Below are 21,035 nucleotides of genomic sequence, written 5' to 3'. Positions count from 1 at the left end.
TTATCTTATGTGTCCATGTACAGTCTCATTTTTTTGTATTTTTAGGCAGTTGCGTTTAACCTCTTTTTTCCAGAAGCAAAAAAAAAAAAATGGGTTCAGACGCAAAAGTTTTCCACGTTTCAGACGCCATAACGCGGCTAAACGCCGGTACCGCGTTTAGCCGTGTTTGCGTTTATAAGTGTTTTTAAAGGAACATTTTACGACCCGACTTTGGGGACCCATATCAGAACTAGCACTACAACATATCCAAATTTGGGGTTCCTAGCACTAAGTGGCCTTGAGATATGGGGCCCCAAATTCGGGTCACAAAATGTCATTCTCTGCTGCAGAAGTGTTTGACATTTTGCGACCCGACTTTGGGGCCCCATATCTCGGGGCCACTTGGTGCTAGGAACCCCAAATTTGGATATTCTGTAGTGCTACCACTGTGTTAGCACACCAAATTTGGGGTTACTAGTACATGCTCAATTTTCAGTGAGTTTCTATGTTGAGCATTTCCTCCCAACTATAGAGTCACACATGTGGGCGTATACACAGTGGTAAATAACAGCCCACTCCCTCCTTCCTCCTCCTCTATGCCCACTAACCAGCTAAACACAATGGGGTTGAATATTATATGTAGATTAATAGAGGCTTCATCTCCCTCTTATTCTAAGACACAAGCTGGAGGGGCATGACTGGCAGAAGTCCGCCCACACCGTGTTATTCCAAAAAAATAATAAAGATTTATCTTCAAATGTACACTATATTGTCAAAAGTATCAGAACACCTGCCTTTACACACACATTAACTTTAATGACAACCCAGTCCTAGGTTGGTCGTAGGGTTCAATATTGAGTTAGCCCACCCTTGCAGCTGTAACAGCTTCAACTTTCCTGGGAAGGTTCTCCACAAGGTTTAGGAGTGTGTCTATGGGAATGTTTGACCATTCTTCCAAAAGCGCATTTGTGAGGTCAGGCACTGATGTTGAACAACAAGGCCTGGCTCGCAGTCTTCACTCTAATTCATCCCAAAGGAATTCTATCGCGTTGAGGTCAGGCCAGTCAAGTTCCTCCACCCCAAACTCGCTCATCTGTGTCTTTATGGACCTTGCTTTGTGCACTGGTGTACAGTCATGTTGGAATAGGAAGGGGCCATCCCAAAACTGTTCCCACAAAGTTGGGAGCATGAAATTGTCCAACATGTCTTGGTATGCTGATGCCTAAAGAGTTCACTTCACTGGAACTAAGGGGCCAAACCCAACCCCTGAAAAACAACCCCACATAATCTCCCCTCCACCAAATGATTTGGACCAGTGTACAAAGCAAATGCACTTCTGGAAGAATGGTCAAATATTCCCATAGACACACTTCTAACCCTTGTGGACAGCCTTCCCAGAAGAGTTGAAGATGTTATAGCTGCAAAGGGTACGCCAACTCAATATTGAACCCTACGGACTAAGACTGGGATGCCATTAAAGTGCATGGGCGTGTAAAAGCAGGTGTCCATACTTTTGACAATACAGTGTATATCTGTATGACAAATTTAAAACAGTTTGATATTAATTATTTATTTTTACTCTGTATTCCAAAGGCTGTTTTTTTTTTTTATATAATTTTGAACATGTGACCAGCAGCACTGGACTAGAAGCTCCTCCTGCTGTTTCCCTGCAGACGGGCTGAGAAAGATCTGGGTCATGCGATAGCTGTATATTGATTAGAAAGATGCTTTTAATAATTACAGTGCCATCATCCATATACAGTAATAGAAGAGACAATGTAAATTAAACCGTGTGTTTAGTATCACTTTAAGGATTTCATGACATGAAATTCTCTTAATAAGCCTGTAATCAAAAGAATTGCATACACATACATTATATGTTGTATATGCTTTATATACATTTTTTTAGGAAGTTCTTGGTACTCGGAAAAAAAAACAAGCCAAATGGTAAGCAAAATAAAGGATTATAATCAAAACCTCTGTGATCCCAGCCCAATGAATGCTCTTATTGTTTCAAAGCACACATACGTGCATTCATGTATTATACCTGCAAGGAGGCCAGTTCTACAAGCAGCTCTACAGCTTTTGCATAGTTTCTCTTTAGTTTAGCAAGCTGTTCACCACCTCTTGCTAGACCTGTCAACTCATAACCTGGCAAACAAAAAAAGAAATGATGCAAAGGATGAGCGACAAGTTAGAAGACACAAGAGTAATTAACACATGTACATGCATTAAAATGAATACTCACTGTCCCCTCCTTCCTGATAATGTTCAAACACTGGTAGTGTTACTCCTACAAGATTAAACAGTATTTTAATTTATCACTGTCACATTCACAATGTGCATGACTAGTTTCAATAAGCGGAAATACGTCAACTTTAATGAAGTAAAGGGTTTTAGATTTTGTATCTTAAAGTGGAACCTCTCTCTCTCTTTCAATCAACAGTAACTATTTTTATTCCTTATGCTGCTAGCATTAGTAAATAGATAGGAAGGTATACAATATTTACCTGTTTTAAACTTATTCAATTTATTCAGTTATTTATTCAGTTCTTCAGTTACTTCCTGGTTTCCAGACCCATGCAAATTATGTCATACAGGAGTCTTCAGGATGGGAGGAGGGGCTTCCTCAGCTACCCACACCCTCATGCCTGAGCTAAGGGCAGATGGATTCCAGGAAGCAAATGCTACATGAATCATCCGTCCTTACTCAAGATGACCATGGCCAGAAACGCTAGGGGGTGTTTTTCAGTGATTTCTCAGGAAAATAAACCATGGAGACATGGATGGATGAGGGCGTTTGCTTTGAATATTAAAAATAGAATTAAATAGCATTCTGGGTTTGTGGTGCTCAGATACAGCATAGTTCCACTTAAATGCCATAGTACTCTATATAGGCCCTCTAACAATGAAGCTGACAAAAGGTTTAAATATGGGCATCAGTAAACTGTTCAATATGTTCACAAAAAAAAAAAAAATCAAATTTTCTGCAATAATTATAAGTGTATCTGCACTTACAGCTTTTTCTTCGTTCAGCTGCAACGTCCCCAAAAATACTTACACATACTGCCAGTGAAGTCTGCCTAACGCCCATCTAAAGCCTTTAGAGATTGTTTTATTCGTAAGTAATCTGAAAAACTATATAGATGTGTGTTTCACTTTTACATTATGAACTATTCTGTAAAGATCGGCAGCATAAAATCCCTAATCCATTTTAATTTTAGATGGCAACATTACAAGATCCGAAATGCTCAAAAGGAAGGTGGGCACTCATGCAAAGCCCTGCAGATTGACTGTTTTTGGGGCAGAAAGTTGATTCTAGTTGCATCTCAGTAGTAAGGAGTGGGGTGATGGGAACAGAATTGCACAATACAAGGACAAACTTATTAAAAGGGGCGGGGTATTAACCTTTTAATGAACACATGGATTTAATTCTCGCAGGGATTTAAGGCTACTTTACACTGGACACCCAGCCACTAATTTTAGCAGCGCTTTTCAGCAGCTAGCGGGGTGCTTTTTACCCCCCCCCCCCCAAAAAAAAAAAACAGTAAACAGTCCAGTTTTACGGCACTTTCAAAGCGCTTCTCAGGTGCTTTATTCATTGCAATGGGCAGGGCGTTTTGGGAGCGCTAAATACAGCACTCCCAACCCACCCCAAAGATACTGCTTGCAGGACTTTTCATGACGTCCCGCAAGCGCACCACCCCAGTGTGAAAAAAGACACACTGCAATGAATGGGAGGTGCTTTTCAGAGGCTATTTCTAGCGCTAAAGCGCCTAAAAACGGACTCAGTATGAACGTAGCCTTAGTGATTGTAATTGAAGATTCCAAATCTTTGTGGGAACATACCGTTGGCACATTGATTTAAATATAAAAGGATTAACATCAGCAAATTAGTTCTCCCATGCCAAGGGAGGCGATAAGTGCAACGGAGCAGGGTTCCGTCACTTCCAGGTCCTGTGTGACGTCATTTCCGGGCCGGATAGTCAGAACGAGGCTTTGACCGCACGCCAGCCCTTGAGAAGCCATTTGATATCTGCACAAGCTGTATACACTAGTGCCAGTGAGTGCAATTCTTTTAGTCATGTTTTTAACACCCTTTGAGCACTAGCGGTGAAGATGAAGAGCATCTAACCACTGAAGCAATTATTGATGTTGGATATTGTTTTGTATATTGTTTTACCTTGTTGCCTCTTTGTTTATGGTATTCATGAGTGTATATGGCATGTATGTGAGCACTGCACAGAAATATTTGTTTATTGTAAGGCGTTTTTTATATTTCATTTCTGCATGTGAGCGCCATCTTTACATTGGTATCTGTACATTGAAAGGCTATACTTAGCTGATCCTTGCAGACCCAGCCCCACTGCATGGTAAAATAAAAATTTTGCCTGTAGTTCTTCTTTAACAGTCCTGCAAACTTTAATTTTGAAATGTTGTACTCCATTTAATACATTCTAATTTACTCCTTCAGCTAAGCAAGAAAGTGTTGATCCTGAGATACAGTATCTTCTGATTCACCCATTAATTAATGTGGATCACCAAAATAATTTGAAAGTATAAAATATGCAAAGTAATAGAGTATTTGAGGCACACTATCACTGGAATAATTTTACCAAAGATTTTACAAAAATGAAGAAAACGGTTTACCTGCAACATTGTCTCTCTTAGCTCTAACCTTCACTTGTGCTTTGTTCACATTCTGAATAATAGTTGTACTGTTATTTGGGAGAAATAATTTGCATTATAATTATAATGATCTGAAACGCATGTTGATGTACCAATATCCCGAATATAGAAATACGCATCACAAAAACATTACCCATGCGACTTTAAGGTACATTATCATATTTCTTTAAAATTCATTCATTCGTTATTTTATTGATACAAACATTTTTTGAAGAATACATCACTGGAAAATAAAAAAAACAACTACTGGCTGATTTAATACAATTTGTAGTGTTTTATATATTGACAACATATTATCAAAAAAGTTTATAACGTCACATGTTATTCACACCATAATAACCTTTAAAGGATAAGTTCACCTTTGGGAACATGTGTACGTAACACCCATTTTTAGGGTAGAACATGTAACATGTTCCCAATGCTGCAGCCACTGCCTGATCCCCCCTCCCTATGACAGAAATATATGGAGAAGTTCCCCGTACTAGCTGTCAGTTTTTTAAATCAGGGCCCACACAGCCGCATCATTCATACACAGAGTTCTGTGTGTGAATGAACTACAAGCCCGACATCACATCCTTTGCGGCTGTTGGCTTGTAGTTCTTAATGAACTACCACGGCGCTGTGGAGCGCCGTGGTAGTTCATTGATTCTTCCTGTCAGTGTATCTGCTAGCCTGTACGGGATGTACGAGCACACAGATACACGGACAGGTCTGCAGCAGACCTGCATGGCATCAGCGATCTGTTGATTGCTGGTGCAATGCTTTAGAGGCTCCAAAAATAAATAAATAAAAACAATTTTCTACCTACAAAAAAAATAAATAAAAATGTGCATTTATTTTTTATTTGAACGTATCCTTTAAAGATATTTGCATACAGTTGCAACAAATGGGAAGGCGCATAATAAAGTTTACCTGTTGGTAAAATGAATATCTCCTAAACGTGCACTGCCCTTTTGGCAGCTGGAGACGTCATCATACCCGTTCCTTCAGAGCACTGTGCCATGGCTCCCAAGCATGACGTCATTGCGGCTCGGCCATTCAAGCTGCCAGTGCCCGCAAAATCCAGAAGGAAGACCGGGTGAAGATGAAAGCCGTGTCAGCGGTGACAGCGCACCACTGGAGGGCTAAGTTTTAAGGTAAGTATTTCATAATGTGCTAGTATGCAAAATATACTAGCACATTATGCCGTTGCCTTGCAGGGGTTTTTTTTTTTTTTTTTTTTTTTTAAATGCCGTGGTTTACTACTGAATTTACTAGACAGGTCAATGTACAGGATACATTTTCCATCACATAAATATGTACAATGCTGTACATCATAACTGAATCTTGCTCCAACACCAACAGTAAGGATAATTTATACAAGAAACTGTAAACTAATTATTCATTTGTCTGACCTTTCAAGACAAGATTTTCCCACAGCTCCTTTTCTGCTGCAAATTAAATATCTAATCTAATACCTGCAATAAAATAAATTCTGTACAACAAAAAGTGACATATTGGGGATTACCATTTCAAGCCATTCCCTAAATACCATTTATACAGCTTGGCACAATGATACTAGAAAGCCTAAAGCTGGCTATACACTAGGAGAATTTAGTTTTTTTGATTGTTTTTGACCTCACTGGCAAGAAAATTAAAAAAGGAGCAGGATGGAAATTTTCTTTCAAACAAGATGAATTTCTAAACAGAGTATGTGGTTTTGTTCAGTAAAGTCTATTAGATCGAAAGTTGTTCAAAATGTTGTTTGCTTTCAGCATTCAATTTTCAAATGACATTCATCAAGCTGTTGAATGTAATGTACACATTTTTTGATTGAAAATATATTAGTGCAACGCCAGTTTAAAGTGTTACTAAACCCACAACAGTAAACTCAGTCTGTATATGCAGTAAAGCATGCGTGTTATACTCACTGTGAAACCTAAGGAAATAATCCTTTGCATTGTGTAAAAAGTCTGTTTGATCCTGTGTTCTCTCATCCTTCCCTTCTTTCACATTCCCCAATCCATCTGCTGATAGAACTGAGCCTTGGGGGCACTCTGCACATTCTCAGTTTGGTGTGTATTGCTAGAGTTTTTTTTTCCTTTGGAGAGTGCATGTGATCAGCATAAGGGTCAATCAGAGTAGAATGAAAACTCCTCCTACAAGCTTTAAGCAGACACTGATAGAAGTCATAAGACTGCTATATACTGCTGATGAGAAAAGGTATTTAGCAGTTTATATTTACTAAAGTAATTGCATTTCCATGTACTGTGAGAAACCAGTTTTAGTGAATGCAGAGTCCTGGGTTTAGTAGCACTTTAACTTTATATTGTTATATCTTTATTCATTGCATCGCTTACCTGAAATCCCCTGCTGTAAATTTGGCTTCAGCTAGTGAGAAAGCAGCTTCTCTCATAACCTCTCCCATTAGCATCTTGGTCTACAACATAAATATCGGTGATTACAAGTTACACACAAAATATTTTGCTTATTATTGGATACACTGGTGTGGCGATGGTAGGGATCCTTGCTCTCTCCGTCTGTCCTGGTGACCACTGTCACCTAAACTGAAAAGCAGAATAAGGACCATTTCATGCAGGCTTTCCGATCAGGTCAACCTGTCCATTTTTTAGGTGGACTTGAACAAAGACTCTATGTGGGTCTATGAGCAGGCTGATTTAAACAGACCTTTGTCCATTTATACCCATCTACTGCCGAGTTTATTAAAGTCCTTAAAAAAAAAAAAAAAAACCCAAAAAACAAAAAAACAACAGAAGAGGACTGTATCCTAAATGTGACGAATCAGAGGTAGCCTAATGTAAACCGACACAATTCTATTTACATCCGACTGCCCATAGAGCCATCACGGGTCTGCCCGTATCTGCTGTGCAAATGTGGACACAGGCTGAACTGGCACTAGGCCAAAACACAGACATCCAAACCTTTCAGCTCCTGCTAAAAGGACTGGAGCAGCTGTGTGAAAGTGCCCTAAAATTAACCACCTGAACATGAATAGAGGAAAAAAAAATCTTCTAACTGAGACGTTTGTTCTAATGACAACTGCCAAAGAAAGCCTTTACCTCACTTTGGAGAGAATGTCTTTTACTTTCTGCGGTGTCTATGGGACAGGAAGTGAAGGCATATGTCTGGTAAAATGTTGTCAGCAAGACAGGAAGCGGTAGGAAATATTTATAACAGAGCCTGGGATAGCTGTGAAAACCTTAAAGTTATGTTCCCCCAGCTTTTCATATTCCTGATATGTGCCTGCTGTACCATTGTACTTGTATGGAAAATTATCCTGTTCTATTTATATTGCTTCCTTTGTGTGAAATCCCTGGTGTTCCTGCCATTCACTCTGCTTTCCTATTAGAAACTGACCACACTAAGCAGGAGAGCACACCATGGTCAGTTCTCTAGCTATGCTGGGAACTCAGCCTACTCTCTTTCAATGATCAGACTTGTACCCCCCCTGCACAGCCCTTCACTGGAGAGTTGAGTGTGCTGCTGCTTCTCCTCCCCCAGCTCTTATGCAGCCGAGAACAGAGATTATCACTTATAAAAAAAAAAAAAACATTATAGATACCTTTTATATATCTATGCACAAATGTTTTGACTTTCATTTCATTTTCAAACTGAAAGGGTTTGTGTTACAAAAGTGATCGTTTACAATCACATTAAAGGGATTCTGACATTTCTATGCGACATCCAAAAAAGTAAAATATAAAATATTAGGCTTGATATATGCTTTAACCTAGAACCTATGCTACTACAAAAATGTTGTATTACATTTTTATAGGGATGGTTAGTTCACACACTGTGGCAAAAAAAAACATTAATTACATTTATTTTCAAACTGTACCTCAATAATTTTTTTTAGGATCTGTCGGAAACGTAGGGTTAAGGCATCTGACTTTTTCTTAAGAAGATTGCGTCCTGTCTGGGCACCTTTCAGACGAGCTTTCATGATGGTCTGGGCCCTTAAGATAAAATACAAATAAGGGTATTACTGGTAGTTAATAAACAAGGCTGTGTTAGTGAGACCAACATTGCAGATGAATAACAGGGTCAATATTATTGGGAAAAACAATTATTCAGATAGTTTAAATAAGGCTTTTTTTGTGGTTCCCTTTATCATCATGAAATACAAACAGGCTCTATGTACACTAGCAGCTCCTAAACTCAGCTCCATAAAAGCCTGTGTGTCCATGTACACATAGCCATTTAGAAGCTGCCTCGGTTAGGGGAGGTTCAACCTCATTATCCTTAACATGGAAGAAACGCAATTTTGCTGCATTTTCCTGTGGCAGCGGTCAAAGTATATTAAGTGTACATGAAGCCTAAGGCCTCGTTCACACCTGAGCGATTTTCTGCTTGAAGTTTGTAGCTCTAAAACGCTCAACAAGCCAAATCCCATTCATTTCAATGGCCCCTGTTCACATATGAGCGTTCTGTTGCCTGAAGCAAATTGCCTGAATCTTAAAAAAGTACATGAGCTTTTAAATCTTGAATGCTTTTGTTGGTTTCCACCATCCACCACCTTGTGCAACAATGCCTCCATCAAAAGCTGAAAAAACTGCTTACCAGCTCCTGTGGACCCCTCATTACAAGGGGTCACTCTGCGCTTATGGCTTATAACCCAGCCTGGGCCTTTCTCCAAATCGCAAGGCCCCTCTGTACTCATGGCGTCACTTAGTGGGAAGGATGTGAAGTTCACCAAGAAAAAAGAAAGCTCCACACAGAATAAAATCCTTTTTACGTTTATTAAGATAATAAAATGTTGCACTTACAACAGCAATAAAATGGCACCTTGAGTTTGGTGCGCCAGCCAGCACACAACCAAACAGAGCCATTCTTCCGGGACACGAGGGTAATGGTGACGTCAGTGTGTTGCTCTTCCCTACGCGTTTTGTCACAAATTACGTCGTCTAGGGGCACCTGGACGATGTCATTTGTGACGAAACACTGATGTCACCCATCACCCTCGTGTCCCAGAAGGATGTTTGTATGCCGGCCGCGCACCAAACGCAAGGCGCTATTATTTTATTCCTGTTGTAAGTGCAACATTTTTATTATCTTAATAAACGTGTAAAGGATTTTATACTATGTGGAACTTTCTGTTTTCTTGGTGAACTTCACATCCATCCCACTAAGTGACGCCATGAGTACAGAGGGGCCTTGCAATTTGGAGATGTGGAGGTAACCCAGCCTAGGCCTAAGCCATAAGCGCGGAGTGACTCCTTGTAATGAGGGGTCCACAGGAGCTGTTAATTTATATTTATACATTATTGGTGAACTGTGATTATGTCATACAAGAGAACTGCTGCTTGATCCGTATATTTATAATTATGTAATAGCAGCTTTTTCTCACTTCTTTCACGTCAATAGAAATGCTGGACTTGAGTGTTTTACAAGCGTTTTCTCTCCACCCCTAATTTCCTCTCCCTCTGCTCCCCCTAGTGCTTTCTATTGGCTAAACAAAAAAGCCTGAATATGTAAAACGCTTGTAATACACTTCTAAAACGCTTTTAAAAAAAGCTTGTAAAAAGCCGCAAAAACGCCAGTAAATCGATAGGCTCCATTCACAACTGAGCGTGACACAATAAAGCCTTGAATGTGACCTTTACAAAAAACATTCACTGGTGGTGAATCACTGTCCATTTAAATCAAATGCACCAGGAAGATTCACCTGCGGTAAATATTAGGTGAAAATCTGCTACAGATATCAAGCATCACATCCCATAACTCATGAACAAATGGCAACAGTCTGCCCAAGCTGCCAGAATGTACTAAGGGACTTTATAGGGGCATTATCTTTCAAAAACATACAAATATGCATGAATTAAAAGGCAACATTTCAGTAATGCCAATTCAACCCAACATCCCAGGTTGAATGATACTAAAATCTAAAAACAAAAAAGTTTAAAAACATCTGCCTATTGTTAAAATGAACAAAACCCCCTATATGTTCATATCCCCATCCACCTCATATACATGCACATTGCATTTGGCTGCTCTGGAAGAGGCTACAATATCAGCCCACCGGATGTATACCAATTAATCATAATGCATAAAGTGTTATATCATGGGCACAAATGTAAGCCGTGGAGGGGTTACAATTCCTCAACGCGTTTCGGCAGACATGCGTCTTTCGAAGAGAGGAGTTGTCAAAGCAGGTCTTGCTTATAATGTCTAGGCCAGTGTTTCTCAATCTTTTTCCAACCAGGGCACCCTTGAAAAGTATTTTCAGTCTTGAGGCACCCCAGTCTAAAGCTTGGTTTACATTACTACGGGTCACGGAATGCGCGCAAGACCGCACGTGCTGACACACAGACAAACACACTGCTCTTTACCAGACACGCAGGGGTGTCATTAATTCCTAAAGGGTCTCATGTGACAGGCTCTCTGCCAGGCTGCAACGGCACCCCTGGTGACCTCAGGCAGAACCCTGGGGTATTACGGCACCCCAGGTTGAAGAAGGCTGGTCTAGGCAATGACCATAGCCAGACACCTGAGGAGTAAGAGGGCGAGCAACACAGGGCAGGTGCCATATCCCAAGTCAAAACAACAAACAAACCCACAAATTGTGGTAAAAATCATGGGCTCTCAGAGGCAGTAAAGTAAAGAAGAAAACGTTTTCACCAAACTCCCTTGATATTCAGTAATGGACCAAACGACATCTCATAGATGTGCAGTGTGCAGGAAGGGACACTACAGACCTGTGAGAAGTCTGTTGTCTCGCCTTGGGATTTGGCACCTTCCGTGTTGAAAAAAGTATTCCTACCCCTTGAAATGTTCACATTTTGTCATGTTACAACCAAAAACGTAAATGTATTTTATTGGGATTTTATGTGATAGACCAACACAAAGTGGCACATAAATGTGAAGTGGAAGAAAAATGATAAATGGTTTTCAAATTTTTTTTACAAATAAATTTCAGAAAAGTATGGGGTGCATTTGTATTCAGCCCCCTTTACTCCGCTACCCCTAACTAAAATCTAGTGGAACCAATTGCCTTCAAAAGTCACCTAATTAGTAAATAGAGTCCTCCTGTGTGTAATTTAATCTCAGCACTAATACAGTTGTCCTGTGAAGCCCTCAGAGGTTTGTTAGAGAACCCTCTTGAACAAACAGCATCATGAAGTCCAAGGAACACACCAGACAGGTCAGGGATAAAGTTGTGGAGAAGTTTAAAGCAGGGTTAGGTTATAAAAAAAAATAATATCCCAAGCTTTGCACATCTCACCGAGCACTGTTCAATCCATCATCCAAAAATGGAAAGAGTTTGGCACAACTGCAAACCTACCAAGACATGGCCGTCCACCTAAACTGACAGGGCAAGCAAGGAGAGCATTAATTAGAGAAGCAGCCAAGAGGCTAGAGGTCGACCGATATATCGGCCGGCCGATATATCGGCCGATATTTGGCTTTTTTTTACTTAATCGGCATCGGCCGATTGTGCTGATAAAAAAAAGCCGATTCAGCGGGACTTGCAAATGACTTCTGTAATAGAAGTCAATTGCAAGTTGTCTGATGTTTTCTTCTCTCCTCCTCTGGGCAGCCTGCCAAGTCTGATAAGAAGACACATTGTATCTCTTTCAGGTTCTTTTATCAATAGACTGAACTCCATGGAGAAGTTTTCAGTTTAACCATTTAAAGACTAAATCTTTTCTGACACTTGTTGCTTACAAGTAAAAATCCTGTATTTTCTGCTATAAAATCACTTAGAACCCCCAAACATTATATATATATATATATATATATTTTTTTAGCAGAGACCCTAGGGAATAAAATAGCGGTTGTTGCAATATTTTATGTCACACGGTATTTGCACAGCGGTCTTTCAAACGCATTTTTTTAAAAAAAAATACACTAATGAAATTAAAAAAAAAAAAAAAATAAGCAGTAAAGTTAGCCCATTTTTTTTCGTCCAAAAGTTTTGATTACCTGTTTTTGTGTATTTAATATTTAAGATATAGTTATTTTTCCAATCAGTGAACTGATTGGAGGTTTGTTTTGTTTAATAAATGTTTAAATATAAAAAAAATTTCTGTATTACTTAAGGCTGCTTTCACACTGGAGCGGGCATGCGTTGACGGTAAAACGCTGTTAATTTTAGCGGCGCTTTACCGTCATTTTAGCGGCGCTATTCGGCTGCTAGCGGGAAGCTTATAACCCAGCTAGTGGCCGAAGAAGGGGTTAAATGCGCCCCTGAAGCGCTGCTGCCGAAGCGCTTTGCAGGCGCTTCGGCAGCGGTGCGCATTCATTTCAATGGGCAGGAGTGGTGGAGGAGGGGTATACACCGCTCCAAAGATGCTGCTTGCAGGACTTTTTTTAACATCTTGCCAGCGCATCGCCTCAGTGTGAAAGCACTCGGGATATCACACTGAGACTGCAGGGGAGCCGTTTTACAGGTGCTATTTTTAGCCCAAAAGCGCCTGAAAAACGCCCCATTGTGAAAGGGGTCTAACTGTTAGATTTTATGAGATGAAGGGAAAAAAAAAAAAATCGGCCTAATATATCGGCCCAAAAAAAATCGGCATCACATATCGGCCATCGGCCACCGAGATTTCTAAATATCGGCTTTGGCATCGGCCAGAGAAAAACCCATATCGGTCGACCTCTACAAGAGGCCCATGGTAACTCTGGAGGAGCTACAGAGATGGACAGCTCAGGTGTGAGAATCTGTCCAAAGGACAACTATTAGTCCTGCACGCCACAAATCTGGCCTTTATGGAAGAGTGGCAAGAAGAAAGCCATTGTTTAAAGAAAGCCATAAGAAGTCCCATTTGCGAGAAGCCATGTGAGGGACAAATAAAACATGTGGAAGAAGGTGCTCTGTTCAGATGAGAACAAAATTTTACTTTTTGGCCTAAAAGCAAAAGGACTATATGTAGCGGGACACTAACACTGCACATCACCCTGAACACACCAACCCCACCGTGAAACATGGTGGTGGCAGCATCATGTAGTGGGGATTCTTTTCTTCAGCAGGGACAGGGAAGATAGTCAGAGTTGATAAAGCCAAATACAAGCAATCTTAGTAGAAAACCTGTTAGAGTCTACAAAGATTAGAGACTGGGGCGGAGGTTCATCTGCGAGGAGGACAACAACCCTAAACATACAGCCAGAGCTACAATGGAATGGTTTAGACCAAAGCATTTAGGGGTGCACCGAATGGGTTTTTTGGTGCCGAAACCGATACCGAAAATGATTGTTTTAAAGAAAAAAAAAAAAAAAAATATAAAATGTAACACATTGCTAATAGTATTAGCAAAATTTCCATGCGGTGCACCTCTAGCAGATATGGTAGAGGAGACGGTCAGAGACTGCGGACATGGTAGAGGAGACGGTCAGAGACTGCGGACATATTAGAGGAGACGGTCAGAGACTGCGGACATGGTAGAGGAGACGGTCAGAGACTGCGGACATGGTAGAGGAGACGGTCAGAGACTGCGGACATGGTAGAGGAGACGGTCAGAGACTGCGGACATGGTAGAGGAGACGGTCAGAGACTGCGGACATGGTAGAGGAGACGGTCAGAGACTGCGGACATGGTAGAGGAGACGGTCAGAGACTGCGGACATGGTAGAGGAGACGGTCAGAGACTGCGGACATGGTAGAGGAGACGGTCAGAGACTGCGGACATGGTAGAGGAGACGGTCAGAGACTGCGGACATGGTAGAGGAGACGGTCAGAGACTGCGGACATGGTAGAGGAGACGGTCAGAGACTGCGGACATGGTAGAGGAGACGGTCAGAGACTGCGGACATGGTAGAGGAGACGGTCAGAGACTGCGGACATGGTAGAGGAGACGGTCAGAGACTGCGGACATGGTAGAGGAGACGGTCACAGACTGCGGACATGGTAGAGGAGACGGTCACAGACTGCGGACATGGTAGAGGAGACGGTCACAGACTGCGGACCTGGTAGAGGAGACGGTCAGAGACTTCGGACCTGGTAGAGGAGACGGTCAGAGACTGCGGACATGGTAGAGGAGACGGTCAGAGACTGCGGACATGGTAGAGGAGACGGTCAGAGACGGCGGACATGATACAAGAGATCAATGCAGCCTCACCAGTGCCTGTCAGATGCAGCCTGCCTGTGCCCATAAGATGCAGCCTCACGTGTGCCCATCATGCAGCTTGCCAGTGCCCGTCATGCAGCCTGCCAGCGCCCGTCATGCAGCCTGCCAGCGCCCGTCATGCAGCCTGCCAGCGCCCGTCATGCAGCCTGCCAGCGCCCGTCATGCAGCCTGCCAGCTCCCGTCATGCAGCCTGCCAGCTCCCGTCATGCAGCCTGCCAGCTCCCGTCATGCAGCCTGCCAGCTCCCGTCATGCAGCCTGCCAGCTCCCGTCATGCAGCCTGCCAGCTCCCGTCATGCAGCCTGCCAGCTCCCGAATCAGAGCGGCAATCTCCGTGTGTCACGGAGCTGCATTTGAATTGCCCCAGTCGCAGTAACGATGTCCCGCCTCCTGTAATCACGTCACACTAATTCAATGTCCCACCAGTGTTAAGCTCCTTGACACACGGAGATCGCGGCAAGGAGGGAGGGAGGGGTGGAGGAGAAGGAGAAGAGAGGAGAGGACAGCGGCGCGCCGTGCCAGGACACCCCCGTAATGGGCGGCACCAGGGATGGGGCCCCGCCTCCATTTTCGGCGCGATTTCCTTTTCGGCAAAATATTTTCGACTGATATGTTTCGGCGGGCAAAATTTCAGTGTATCCCTAATATTTGTGTTTTAGAACGGCCCAGTCAAAGTCCAGACCTAAATCATATTGAGAATCTGTGGCAAGATTGAAAATTGCTGTTCACAGGCACTCTCCATCCAATCTGACAGAGCTTGAGCTATTTTGCAAAGAATAATGGGCAAATATGTAACTTTGTAGATGTGTAAAGCTGGTAGAGACATCCTCAAAAAGACTTGCAGCTGTAATTGCAGCGAAAGGTGGTTCTACAAAGTATTGACTGAGGGTGGGCTGAATACAAATGCACACCACACATTTCACATATTTATTTGTAAAAACTTTTGAAAACCATTTATCATTTTCCTTCTACTTCACGAGCCACTTTGTGTTGGTCTATCACATAAAACTAAAACATTGATTGTTAAAATTCCCACATTCCTTTTATATTGTATCTACGCTACTGCAATATTATATTATCTGCTTTTTTTTTTTTTTTTTTTTTACTAAACGTATTTGTTATTTTTAAACAATGTTAAATATTGTATGATTAATATGTAATGATTTATTCTCAATAAACTATTTAAAAGAGAAAACTAAAACATTAAAGCCCTGGTACATGCAACCCAGTTCCACGGTTTACTGCAGCTCATGTCATTTTCTAATCCAATTTACTGTTACAGTGAGGGGCAAACAAAATGTATACATAACATTTTTACTATCTGACAACCTTGTATAGGGGAGGTAGAATTAAGTCATATTGTCATGCAAGTTTTTTTATATACTGTTTATAAATGTAACAGTAAACCCACCCTACTGGTTTCTACCATAATTAGCTTGCCAACACTGGCAGTGAACTGGATCCAGTTAAGTCAGGAAATTCCTCCTCTTTGTTTGTGGCTAAACACTGCTTGTATTTACAGAGTAAAAAGGCATACCGCCTGCCAAACAAAGAATTCCAGGGATGAACATATATACAGAATACAGGCAGTCCTCGAGTTACGAACACCCGAGTTATGAACGACTCCTACTTACGAACGGCCTCAAATGCCGGCCACTTCGGGTCCTGGATACCTTGCAAGCACTTCTGAACACATCCCACACTGCCGTACTACGCCCCAGATAACATAACAAGCGCCCGGAACATCCCACATCCATGCACAGGCGGCAGTTACACGCAGTGTTCCAACCGGAAGTTACACTAACAAATGCAGTGTTGCGACTTACGAACAACTTCGACTTACGAACAAACCTACAGTCCCTACTGTGTTCGTAACTTGGGGACTGCCTGTATATAATATATATGTAATATGTAAGTTAAAATATATGGGAAAATAAACAAATGTGTTTTTATTTTACTGAAATAGCTGAACTCCAGAAAAAAAAAAGTGAAATATAGTGTACAATATATAGGATTGAGCCACAATGAGTATATCATATCATTTGGTGCGCAAACAAAAAGCTAGGTACTGCACATATAAGGCTGCTGTTTAACTTGCCAAGGGATTTAGGTTGCTGTTCATCCTATTCTGCACCAGATTCTGTGTGCTCCAGTTTTAGTAAATCTCCCCTAATAGAATAAAATTTTTACGGTAAAATACAAAATATGATGTTGCTTCCAGTAAATAGATATCAAACACATCAAGATTTAAAATTACATATGCCTGTGAAATGGGGACAAACTACAGTACCTGAAATTGTCCATAGGCTATGCTATAAAAGCCTTTACAGGGGATCAGTTTAGAGATAAAATGTGAGCGCTCTCAGTATTAGACCCCTTTCACACTGACCCCCCTCGGGCATCAGCGGTAAAGCGGCACTATTTTTAGCATTGCTTTACCGTCGTTTTAGCAGCGCTATTCGGCCGCTATTGGGGCGGTTTTAACCCCCCGCTAGCGGCCGAAAAGGCGTTAAATCCGCCCGTAAAATGCCACTGCAGCGGCACTTTGCCGGCGGTATAGCAGCGCTGCTCCATTGTTTTCAATGGGGAGGAGCGGTACATTCACCGCTCCTACACCTCTGCAAAGGAGCTGCTGGCAGGACTTTTTGTGACGCCCTGCCAGCGCAGCGCCCCAGTGTGAAAGCACTCGGGCTTTCACACTGGGTTTGCAGCTAAGGCTTTTTTCAGGCGCTACATTTAGCGCTGTAGCGCCTTAAAAACGCCTCAGTGTGAAAGGGGTCTTATTATTATTATTGCTCTCATTCCAACGTTTGTGTCGATACCTCACAAGTGTGGGGCAATCCCTGTTTACACATGCATGCCGGACCTCCGTAAGTGTTTGCATTTGCTTAAAGCACGGGTAGCTTAGACAGGGGTGCTTTTAAATTTATAGATTTTTTATTTGTTTTAACTTTTTTTCTTCATTCAACTTTATTGCTATTTCAAGGTGTGAACAAACCCTTTGTGATAGCTTTAGACAGTGACAGGTACTCTTGATTGAGACATCAGGGTGGCAATGGCAGTGAGTTGCCCATTTTAAGCGCCTTAAAGATAACTGAGCGGCTGTAAAGATGCCCAGACCACTTTTACTGGAAAGCTGATCGCTGGCTCAAAAAATAAAAATATATTATGATCATGGTTGCAGCTACAGCTATGATCCTGGTATAACTGCTTGCTGCCCAAGCTCTCTCTCTCTCTCTCTCTCTATATATATATATATATATCTCTATCTATCTATATCTGGGTTAAGGAATACAGTGGTATTCTCACTCTGCCTTCAGCCAGCTGAACAGAAAAGAGCATTGGTAGAAAGATAAGGTCACCCCTCTGCTCACTCATCTCTCCACCCATCAGCATGTGTCAGCACATATGCAGTACAACTGAGTGGCTCCAATGGCTGCCCCTCCCTCTATCAGCATTGTATTGGAGATTGAAAGTAGTGGATATCAAATTTAGGTATTTAAACTCAAATTGCATTTGAATTGAAAAACAAACTTAATGATTTATTAGTACTACAAAACTGCATTAACCACTTCAGCTCCATAAGATTTGCGATATGGCACTGTGTTTCTTTAATTGACAATCGCGTGGTCGTGCGACACTGTACCAAATAATTTTTATGTCCTTTTTTTCTCACAGATAGAGATTTCTTTTGGTGGTATTTGATCACCTCTGCGTTTTTTTTTTTTTTTTTGTGTGTGTGCGATAAACAAAAAAAAAAAATGACAAGTTGGAAAAATAAATAAATAAATCAAACATTTTTTACTAGGGTTGTCCCGATACCGATACTAGTATCGGTATCGGCACCGATACCGAGCATTTGCCCAAGTACTTGTACTTGGGCAAATGCTCCCGATGCTTCCCCCGATACCTAGAGGACAGCTGTGATCGGCGCGTGGGGGAGTTACAAGATTCTCCCCCAGCGGCTTTCACCAGCTTTAGTGACATACAGCGGTGATCGCTCACAGCTGACTGTCAATGCATCCTCCGTGCCCCCTCCGTTCCTCTGTCCCCCTCCGCTGTCCCCTGCATTCCTCTCTTCTTATCTGTCCCCCTCTGTACTCCCCCTTCGTTCCTCTCTCCTTATCTGTCCCCCTCCGTTCTCCCCCTCCATTCCTCTCTCCTTATCTGTTGCTCCTCAGTTCCTCTCTCCTTATCTGTCCCCTCCGTTCTCCCCCTCAGTTCCTCCGTCCTCCCCCTCCTTCCTTTGTGTATGGAGAGAGTCAGCTGACTCTGTCCATTCACATAACTGAAACATTGTAATCTCCTGTGATTACGATGTCTCAGTTTATGAATGGAGAGAAGCCGCTGTCTTCTCTCCATTCATTCTCAGTGCAGCTGACGCTGCAGAGAAAGGGACTGGGGAATCTCTATCCTCTGTCTCTTTCTCTGTCTCAAGGGGGAGATATCAGAGGTCTGTTAAGACCCCTGATATCTCACCAAAGCCCCCCAAAAGGGCTGATTAAAAAAAAAAAAAAAAAAAAAAAAAAAAACAACAATAAAGAATAAAAAAATATTATTGTAAAAAATAAAAATTGTAAAAAAAAAACAAAAAAAAAAAAAACACACACACATACAACGCCCCCCAAAAAATAGCAAAAAAAAAACTGCATCGGTAATCGGTATCGGCGAGTACTTGAAAAAAAGTATCGGTACTTGTACTCGGTCCTAAAAAAGTGGTATCGGGACAACCCTATTTTTTATTTTCTTCTATAAAAACACATCCAAAAAATAAACATGTAAAAAAATCAAATTTCTTTAATTTAAATTCTGCTACATATTTTTGGTAAAAAAAATCCCAGTAAGCATATATTGTTTGGTTTGCACAAAAGTTATAGCGTTTACGCGGTTAGCGTATGGCGGCAATCAGCGACTTATAGCAGGACTGCAACATTACAGCGGACAAATTGGACACCAAGTGACACTCTTTTGGGGACCAGTGACACTAATCAGTGATAAAAAAATATGCATGGTCACTGTACTAATGATACTGGCAGGGAAGGGGTTAACATCAGTAGCGATCAAAGGATTAAATGTGTCCCTAGGGAGTGCTTACTAACTGTGTGGGGGGTGCTTTAACTGTGTGAAGACAGAGATCCGTGTTTCTGCTTAGCAGAAACACAGGATATCTATCTTCCCTACTAACAGAACAGCGATCTCCCTTGTTTACATAGGCAGACCGTCATTCCGCCTCTCTCGGGAACGATCGGCGGATCCCGCTGATTGGCTCCTGCTGTGTCCAATCACAGCGGGAGTGGGTTGCCCCCAGACCCAAAAGTGCAGAATCATGCACTTGAATATTTGTGGGGCGGTTGGCAAGAAGTTGATGGCAATGGCAGCGAACAGTGACATCTAGCAGGACTGCAATATTGCAGTGGTCAAATTGGACACTGACACTTTGTTGGGAACCAGTGCTAAAAATATGCACTGCCACTGTACTGACACTAGCTGGGAAGGGGTTAACATCAGGGGCGATCAAAGGGTTGACTGTGTGCTTAGCCAGTGTTTGTGTACTGTGTGGGAGGTGCTTTTACTAAGGGAAGGCATGGATCCATGTTCCTACTTTGCAGGAACACAGGATCCATGCCTTTTGTATTGACAGAACGACAATCTGCCTTATTTACATAGGCAGGCTGCCGTTCTGCCTGTGTAACAAACGATCAGCGGATTCCGGCGGACATTGGCTGCTGCTGTGCATAATCACAGCAGGGGCAAGCCACCGGTGGCAGGCATTCGCACCCGCTACCTGTAAGTGCCAGATTACATATATATATATACCTGATCCTGCGCACAGCCACCACCCTGTAGCAGTACAACTGCTATAGGGCGGTCACAAGTGGTTACGTTGTGTGCATTTTCTTCCTGGAATTCAGTCAAGTCAACTGATATTTCAATTCTGAGTAGATGCAGATGTGCAGAATCACTCACTGGTTTGTTATATCAATAGGATACTCCCAATGGCAAGATGTTCTTGCCAGAGATGAGAACGGAAACCTAATTGTCCAACAGCATAACAAATGCCTAAAGTGCAACTATGGCCAAAAGCAATAATTACATAAGATACAGTCTGAGTAGCATTAACACAGCATTTTTTGATTTTCTGAGTGCCCCGTAACATAGTTTTATTACCTAGTGGTCCTGCCAGTATGTCTATTGTATTTCAGCTTCCTTTAACCACTTGAGCCCCGGACCATTATGCTGCCTAAGGACCAGAGGTCTTTTTCCAATTTGGCACTGCGTCGCTTTAACTGCTAATTGCGCGGTCAT

At 42.0% G+C, this 21,035-nt stretch overlaps 1 protein-coding gene across 1 annotated transcript in view; it reads right to left on the bottom strand.

Annotated features, from left to right (window-relative positions):
• The window catches only part of ATP6V1D (ATPase H+ transporting V1 subunit D), a 56,080-nt gene that overhangs the window by 26,418 nt on the left and 8,627 nt on the right, over positions 1-21,035 (bottom strand). Inside the window, exons 2-6 of the mRNA XM_073609355.1 lie at positions 8,507-8,624; positions 7,008-7,087; positions 4,630-4,697; positions 2,228-2,272; positions 2,027-2,130 (exon numbers count right to left, since the gene is read on the bottom strand). Of these exons, the coding sequence (XP_073465456.1) occupies positions 2,027-2,130; positions 2,228-2,272; positions 4,630-4,697; positions 7,008-7,087; positions 8,507-8,624 (415 nt within the window). The remainder of the gene's footprint in view (positions 1-2,026; positions 2,131-2,227; positions 2,273-4,629; positions 4,698-7,007; positions 7,088-8,506; positions 8,625-21,035) is intronic.

This window comes from Aquarana catesbeiana, linkage group LG13, assembly GCF_042186555.1.
Source record: "Aquarana catesbeiana isolate 2022-GZ linkage group LG13, ASM4218655v1, whole genome shotgun sequence".
NCBI lineage: Eukaryota > Metazoa > Chordata > Amphibia > Anura > Ranidae > Aquarana > Aquarana catesbeiana.
The sequence above is the reverse complement of the archived record's forward strand: the minus strand, read 5'-3'. Positions and strand labels throughout refer to the sequence as shown.